This window comes from Sebastes fasciatus, chromosome 3 (genome assembly GCF_043250625.1).
Source record: "Sebastes fasciatus isolate fSebFas1 chromosome 3, fSebFas1.pri, whole genome shotgun sequence".
Classification (NCBI taxonomy): Eukaryota; Metazoa; Chordata; class Actinopteri; order Perciformes; family Sebastidae; genus Sebastes; species Sebastes fasciatus.
In genome coordinates this window covers 9693043-9701898 of record NC_133797.1, presented here as the reverse complement: position 1 = coordinate 9701898, position 8856 = coordinate 9693043, and the positions used below count along the sequence as shown (strand labels likewise).

Below are 8856 nucleotides of genomic sequence, written 5' to 3'. Positions count from 1 at the left end.
AATTGTTTCATCCAGTATCATACTGCAGTGTTTTCATTATCGTGGTAATTCATTTAAAAAGATAATATTAAATTAAACTAAATTGAATATGATTATAATGGGAGTATTGGATGGGTGGCACTGTGGCTCACTGATTTGTTGGTGTTGGTGGATTTTTAATATACTACATCAGGGGATGTTGATAAAAATCGTATCAACAGGACACAATTTGAAGAGATTAAAGGTCACTTAAAGGTCCAATATGTAGAATTTAGGGCATTTTATTGGCAGAAATGGAATATAATATCCATAACTATGTTGTCATTACCTCATCACCTGAAACTAAGAATCGTTGTGTTTTCTTAGAACGAGCTCTTCATATCTACATAGGGAGCAGGTCCTTTCCATGAAGTCCGCCATGTTGCTCCGCCATGTTTCTACAGCAGCCCAGAACGGACAAATCAAACACTGGCTCTGGAGAGAGTCTTTCACGTTTTTATGTTACCTGAAGGCCACCTTAGTTCTCTGATACGCCTGGAAAGGGAGGGGTGAGAGGATGGGTATTAAGTTGGTTGCAACCGGCAACCTCACCGCTAGATGCCACTAAATCCTACACACCGCTTCTTTAACGAAACAGGTCAATATACTGAAACATCTACAGTGCATTTTCAAGATCTAATAAAAATAAACTAGTAGGAATGGATGGATACTTAAAGGCACTAAACTAGCACTGAGTGCACTAGATTTTTAAAAAGGATCCATTGATTGTTATCGAAAAAAAACAAGCCCAGTGTTGCCAGCTCTTTTCCAATGAAAGCAGCACTAGCTCCAAAGGTCCCTAAATGTAGACTATAGCTAGCAGCTTGTGTAAGACTCTGGTGACGCGCAATGAGTAAAGAATGCATGCAAATAAGCGGGCCAAATGAAGCGATTGGACAGAATTATTACAGTCCTGCGATAGCCACAGATACCATATATATACAGTATATATTTTTTTTGTCAGATTGTTTGATTTATTGATTGTTGTCAGGATGTAATGAGAATTTCAACTAATGCAACAAAGAATGTTTCTACATTTTTTTTTACCAACCCTGCCTTTAACAGGCCTACTGGTCAAAGGCCCAGCGACCCCTAGGGGGGGTCAGGGAGTCCCAACACCTCTGATTGAAGTGACTGTTTTAGCATTTCTCTTTTGAAAGTCACAGTCTGTAGTAGTGTAGTAGTGTCTGTGCCCAGTGGCCTATTATGGTCTGATCGTCTGCCACTGCTGGTATAAGAACAATTAAAACAAAATGGAACAATAAAATAATTCATGAAGTTAAACAGAACTTGTTGGGTTGTGATGACAAGACAAGAGTTCACCACATGAAGCCAAACTACCATTTCCAATTCATCATGTCAACAGAAATATGCCCGTGTGTGTGTCACTCTCTCTCTCTCTCTCTCTCTCTCTCTCTCTCTCTCTCTCTCCCTCTCTCTCTCTCTCTCTCTCCCAGGTCACATCCTCCCAGTTGTTGTGTCTCGTTCACATTCTACCCACCCACTGATGAAGGTTTTTGTGCCGGCTCGGTTCAGTTCAGCTCAGCTAAGCATTACTGCCTTAATTACTTTGTTTGATGACGTCAAACCAAGCGTGGCAAATCTCGGGCTAAAATTAAAACATAATCAGCGCGATCTGGAGGCACCTGGGGAGCATGTAACCATAATACTGTACGAGCAGTAGCGCTTCCCAATGAGACAGAAACGATGCTGCTTCGAAGCAGCTGAACTTTCCTCCTCAGCTCAGCACAGCGCGGTGCTGCAGTTCAGTGGCGGGGGAAAGACACAGCATGCCGAAAACGCACTATAATCTGGGATTTAGCAACGCAAACAATCTGAAGTGATGCAAAGATTGCGCTTTACCCCATCAGTTTACACTGACATAATGTTTTTCAAAATCAGAATGTAAAAAAATTGTGTAAAATGCTAATAATATATGAAAAAAATCCTTCTAAATAAAGTAGGTGAACGTTAAGGACACAGCTGAGTTCAGCACCATGGACAGCTCTCTGTCGCTGAAAGCCAGTGGCGCTGTCCGTGGTGCTGAAATCAATGCTTTTGCTGTCTCCACACATGTCATTCAGTCCTGCATTTATCATCACACCAAAACTTTCTACCAGCTGGAGATCTGGGTATAAAAGCGGAGAGACTGCCGACATGTAATTAAGTCAGACATTATATTTTTATTATTATTGTGATTATTGACCTCATTTGGCACACACAAATGAAGCTGCATTTGAGTGTGATGATTTTACGCGATATTTCCTCTGTTTAAACCTAAAGAAAACTACACCATGATGAGTGCAACACTTGCCTTTAGTTACTAGACACCAGTGCCAAGCATTCTCTCCTGAATATAGGCTTTAATGTGTTTATAGATGCATTTTCTCTCTTCCAGTCATCCACGGAATGAAATGACGCCTATTATCCTACAGAGCAAAGTGTTTCCCTCCCCGTGTGGAGTCCGTATGGATGCGCCAGAGGGGAGCTTTTTGCGCTCATAGGAGGGAGGGACGAACCAAGTCAAGTTCGGATCAGATCAGGAAGGAAGAAAGGAAGGAAGGAGCGCACCGGCACAACGAGACAGACGGCACCAGGGGAGAGACGCGCGTTTTTTTTTTGTGCCATTACGCATTATTATTATTTTCTTTTTGCTCGCATCGATAGAACCGACAGAGTTTCCTTCAGGAAAGAAAGTGAAGAGGATCCTCAAGCGACACGGGGGGAGTGATGCAGCCGGCGGAGAGATGGAGTTTGCTGCTTCTTCTCGTGGGTTTGATGGCGCAAGGTAAGTGGGATTTATATCCAAGGTAGACGCACATATAATGTAGATTTGATGCTTTCGGATAAAGAATATGAGATGATAAGGTGTGTGAGGTCTGCGCGTCAGTGCCTGGAGTAACTTGGAGATTGTATGATGGTTCAATTAGACGCTTTTCAATAACTTTGTCTCAATCTTTCAGTGGAGTGGAGTTTCTGTACCGTGCGTAAAAGCCAAAGTAGTGCAGCAGCCGTTAGAGCTATTAGAGCATCAATCAGTCTCTTAACTTTTTCAGTTGCATTATAGTTTTGAAAATGACATAATAGTCGTTAAAAACGCGTCCAAAGTTATTTCAAATGTTTCCCTCTCTTTCTCTCGACATGAAAGTGTCTTAATCCTCATCCATGACTTGGTTTCGTGTTAACTAGGCCACAACAAAATGAAATGCGGAAGAAATCCGGGAAATGAATTTTGATGAATGCAAATGTTGTTTTGTTGAGGCGTGAGTCGTGATTTCAGGAAACCAAAACAGATTAGAATTTACCGGATCTGTTTCCCTGTTCACTGCTGGTGAGAGAGAGAGTGTAGGGTTATACAGGGCCTGTGCCAACATTGTATTATTCAGACAGAGCAGAGGGCAGATAGGCGGGTATCAGGCAGACAGGACAGATTGGCCGTCTGCAGGCATCTGATAATAACCTCTCTCATTGCCATGCGCGTCTTTGGAAAGGTCTGATAACCTTATTTTCTTTTCCCCCCAATTAGGCTGTGATTAAAAGTTGTGTTGACTCTGTATTAGTGTGTTTGCTCCTGTTCTTCTTTGTGAAAAGATAGAAGTATATTTTTAGAGCTTTAGAGTGAGGATGAGAGGGATAGAGGGAGAAAGAAGAGATTAATAGAAGGAAGGAGGACAGACGGGGAGGAATGAAGGAAGGAAGGAAGGAAGAAAGGGACAGGGGGAGAAAGACCAGATTAATGGGAGGAAGGAGGAAAGGTAGGGGGAGGGGGGAGGAAGGAAGGAAAGGATGGAGGGAAAGATGAGAGGGATAGAGGGAGAAAGAAGAGATTAATAGAAGGAAGGAGGACAGACAGACAGGAAGGAAGGAAGGAAGGAAGGAAGGAAGGAAGGAAGGAAGAAAGGGACAGGGGGAGAATGACCAGATTAATAGAAGGAAGGAGGACAGACGGGGAGGAATGAAGGAACGGAAGGAAGGAAGGAATAACGGGACAGGGGGAGAAAGACAGGATTAATGGGAGGATGGAGGACAGGCAGGGGGAGCAAGGAAGGAAGGAGGAGGGAAGGGAGAGAGGGATAAAGGGAGTAAGAAAAGATTAATAAGAGGAAGGAGGACAGGCAGTGGAGGGGGGAGGAAGGGAAGAAGGGAGGAAGGAAGGAAGGAAGGAAGGAAAAGAGGGACAAAGGGAGAAAGCAAAGATTAATGGAAGGAAGGTGGACAGGCAGGGGGAGGGGGGAGGATGGAAAGGAAGGGGGAAGGATGAGAGGGATAGAGGGAGAAGACAAGATTTATGGAAGGAAAGAGGACAGACAGGGGGAGGAAGGAAGGAGGGAAGGATGAGAGAGCTAGAGGGAGAAAGAAAAGATTAATAGAAGGAAGGAGGACAGACGGGGAGGAATAAAGGAAGGAAGGAAGAAGGATACAGGGGAAGAAAGACAAGATTAATGGGAGGAAGGAGGACAGACAGGGGGAGCAAGGAAGGAAGGAGGAGGGAAGGGAGAGAGGGATAGAGGGAGTAAGAAAAGATTAATAAGAGGAAGGAGGACAGGCAGTGGAGGGGGGAGGAAGGGAGGAAGGAAGGAAGGAAGGAAGGAAGGAAGGAAGGAAAAGAGGGACAAAGGGAGAAAGCAAAGATTAATGGGAGGAAGGTGGACAGGCAGGGGGAGGGGGGAGGATGGAAAGGAAGGGGGAAGGATGAGAGGGATAGAGGGAGAAGACAAGATTTATGGAAGGAAAGAGGACAGACAGGGGGAGGAAGGAAGGAGGGAAGGAAGGAGGGAAGGATGAGAGAGATAGAGGGAGAAAGAAAAGATTAAAGGAAGGAAGGAGGACAGGCGATGGGAGGGGGGAAGGAAGAAAGGAAGGAAGGAAAGGAAGGAGGAGAGAAGGAAGGAGGGATTTGGTATTATTGAAATGCACCCAGACTTAATCAGTGACCGCAGCTGAGGCGTAGAGCCTGGATGTGACCCGGAGCCACTCTGTGGAAGAGATGCAGAGACGGTAATTATGCCGCGGCATTTCAAAGCAGGAACATAAACATTTGCTCCAAGGGCACAAATAGCAGCTATCTGATCTATGCAAGGTGGCAGAGAGGCTCTTTTATGGTTTATCAGGCACCACAACACATACTTCATTCCATGCATGACCCTGTTGGCTCCGAGGTGTCTGAGTGTGCGTGTCTATGCGTGTGTGTGTGTGTGTGTGTGTGTGTGTGTGTGTGTGTGTGTGTGCGTGTGTGTGTGTGTGTGTGTGTGTGTGTGTGTGTGTGTGTTTCTCTCACCCTCTTGTTCTCTGCATTTTCAGAAGCCAAGTTTGTACTTAAATCATTTGTAAGTGTTTGTGGAAAAGTCGTGAACCCGAGTCTCAATCTGCACATGTAAGTGTGTACTCAGACACAACGCTAAAGACAAAGAGCCTTCTGGGAAGTAAGTGGAACCATCTTGAGGTTACTGGTATTGACTGGGTGGTCAGCTTGCTGAACTGTAGCTGATATCTTCCAAACATTTACTCCGCTGCTGAGGACTTCTTGGTGTGATGAAGTTTGGAGTGGTATGTTTAAATTAGATTTTCAAATTTCAGAGTAACCAATTGTTTCACATCATTATAAATTCAAGTGCTCTCACAAATCTGATCATTTTACAAATTCACAAATCTGAGACCACTTCCAAATTTGAGTACACTTACAATTCTGAGATGTTTTACATAATCACAAATCTGAGCACACATTCACAGATCACTTCATAAATTTAAGACTTGCAAATGTACTGCTTACTTTTAAAGGTGTTTTTACACAATCACAAGATAAGCAACCCAAACTGGCATTAATACATGTATTTTGTAAGAAATGTAAAGTCGCTATAGGGTTACTTTTTCAGCACAACATCGACATAATGAGGAAGCATTTATATTGAATATAATGGTAATACTGACCTTATGTGAAAAATGTTACATTCTTCAAATCTTTGTTTTGCCTGCAGTATCCACTAATGGCAACTAAAACATGATTCACAATTTTCTGGTTATGTTCAGGCCAACCAAAGCACCTGGTTAATGTTAAAGAAAGATCATAATCTTGGTTAAAGTGTGAAAAAAATTAACGCTGATTTTAACCACAAATTCGTTTTAATCTAAACTTAACATGCTGAACATTAACCGTCAGGGTTGTAAAACTCCTGTGCTTTGTACCTCCTCCCATGACCTCTGTGCAATAGGGATGTCACATTTCTGGTTTATTCGGCCAGTAAAAACTGTGTTTGGAGAAGTCATTCTAGATCAGTGGTTCCCAACTTGGGGTTTGGGGCCCCCTCAGGGGGGAGCCAAAGATCACAAGGGGTGTGCCAGGATTTGTCTGCTCGGAGGTTGTTAAAATTAGATATACACATGTATAACTAAAATCATAATAACACACTTACTGGATTATTTATACAAAAGTTTGTATATAAAACTATTTAAAAAGATATATTTTTGCTACTTTGTAGGCCACATTCTGATTAAACCCGGTATTTCTTGCAGGTAAAGATCAGACTAATATTATTAGTATTATACTATTTGTAGAATTATATTCCAGTGGTGGTTGTGCAGGATTGTTTCCGACTCGTGTGATTCAAACATTTCCAATAACTCCAGAGCATTGTCATGTCCTAAAGTCATTGGAAAAAGATTAATGTAATCATTTCTAAAACATGTTTTAATCTAACAAAATATTCTATTTCAATCCATATTTGTTGCCGTTTAGCTGACGAGTTTTATTCATTAAAGAAAGTTGATTTAATAAAATATACTAATTTAATAATACAGTGAAACATCTTATTCATTTTGAGGGTTTTGTTGAAGGAAGGATTTGTAAATTGGTTAGCACTGTCGCCACACAGCAAGAGGGTCGCAGGTTCAAACCCGGCTTGGTGGCCCTTCTGTGTGGAGTTTGCATGTTCTCCCCGTGTTAGCGTGGGATTTCTCCAGGTTCTCTGGCTTCCTCCCACAGTCCAAAGACATGCAGGTTAGGTTCATTGTTGACTCTAACTGAATACAATCAACCATTACCCACACCAGAACTGTGACATCACATCCTTTTTTGGGGTGGAATTTTGGCGAACACAAGGCTAATGTGACCTTAAGCTACAATTTTAGCCTCATACACATCTGCACATGCACATAGAGGTCCTTAGTGCCTTCAAAATACATGAAAAGACAAAGAGTGAATAGCTTGTACACATACATACAGTATATTTGTCGCTTCTGGTGGTTTCAAAATGTGCTACTACTAATGTGTTACCTCAGCCTGTAGGTATATTCATGATGCTGTCCCTTGTTTTCAAATAGAAGCAGCTCTCGTAATGCGCTTTGAATGCATGACTGATGATCCGGTCAGTGAACTGTGGTGATGTGTGTGTGTAGCTGCGTGGTAACAAGGCTTATATCACAGTAACATTTATAGAGTAGAACACAGAGCAGAGGGGGCGTGGCTAAACACAAACTGAGTCACACATAAATGTGTCGAGAACACCTCACACTGCAGTACTCGCTTCACAGAGGTGTTTTCCTGAAACACCCAACATATCATTAGATTTCACCGGTTTATCTGAACGCATTACGTTTGGGAGGGTCTTCTTCACTTCCACAATACACACACACGGTGTCAGTCAACAGCAAAGAGATATTTTAATAATTTTTTGAACATACATGCCAACACGTTTTACTGGTTTCAACACTTTTCATAATAGCATATTTAGTGTACCATAATATGTGTACTATCCCAAAGTAGACACATTGTCAACGCCCAATTCTTCTCACTCTGTCTCATCTCAAGGTTAAGATGACATTTCCTGAACCCCAGAGAGAAGGCTATAGCCACTTCAGGGTCTCATTTGCACCCAATCACTACAAAAATGTACATTTATGGATGAGAAAGCCGCTGTTGAGATATTGAACTCCAAAGGTCTTACAGCACATGAAACATATTCAAATTCATGTAACCCACTTTTTGGGGAACGCGCCTTGAGGGGAAAGATGTGCAATTCCTATTTGATCTGCTCATTTTGAACATGGAAAGAAATTAAATTTTCTTTGTGTGTGAAAAATGTGTGAGTGCGCAGATACGTGTGCGGTCTTCTGTGAATGTCATGAGGCTTTTAATAGCACCGTATTACGCCTATATTAGTGCTTATATCTGCTGGAAGAAAAAAAAAGACAGAATGAAAGAAAAGAAAAATGAAAGGAAGTTGTTTTGACAAGGGTGTAGTTGCGATGAGGAAGAGCATTCTGCTGTCACATGCATCGCATCTTTTTCCTGTTCGATTTACTGGACAGTCCTATCCCTGCTCCACTATCCTATCTTCCCTGGCTCTTTGCACCTGTCTCCACACTTTCCCACTCACAAATCTCTCAGGTTCTTTTGCTGTCATCAGCTTTCCACTTCATCTTACTCAGTTTTATCTCTGTCTTTTCTGCCGTCTCTCTCCCTCTCTCTTCTCCCCCCCCACCAACCCCTTTAATCTCTGTCAGTTGACTTCAGCTCATTTCAACTCAGCTTTATTGGCACAAAAGGAAAACAAACAGCACGAGCATTTCAGCTCATCGCAAAGAAGCCATTACTCTTTCATACAGTGATTACCATACAAGTATTGTGCATGATGGAGATGTAAAAGTAAAAACACCCTTTCTCCTTTACCCCCGTCTCTCTTCCTCCCTCTCTTCCTCTCTCTCTCTCCTTTAAAAGCATTTGCATGCTCAGGGGAGAATGAAGGCTAAATGGCTCTCTAACAGTATCCTCTCATAAAATGGTCTCTTCTTCTCCATCACTCAGTATCTGTCCTTCACCCTTTCCCCTTTCCCTCTTCCTTT

General features: G+C 42.4%; 1 protein-coding gene across 1 annotated transcript in view; it reads left to right on the top strand.

Annotated features, from left to right (window-relative positions):
* The first annotated feature begins 2395 nt into the window (after nt 1–2395).
* Nucleotides 2396–8856, top strand: part of chrna6 (cholinergic receptor, nicotinic, alpha 6) — a 30577-nt gene continuing 24116 nt past the window's right edge. The window contains exon 1 of the mRNA XM_074628802.1: nt 2396–2806. Coding sequence (XP_074484903.1) covers nt 2749–2806 — 58 coding nt within the window. The 5' untranslated portion in view covers nt 2396–2748. The remainder of the gene's footprint in view (nt 2807–8856) is intronic.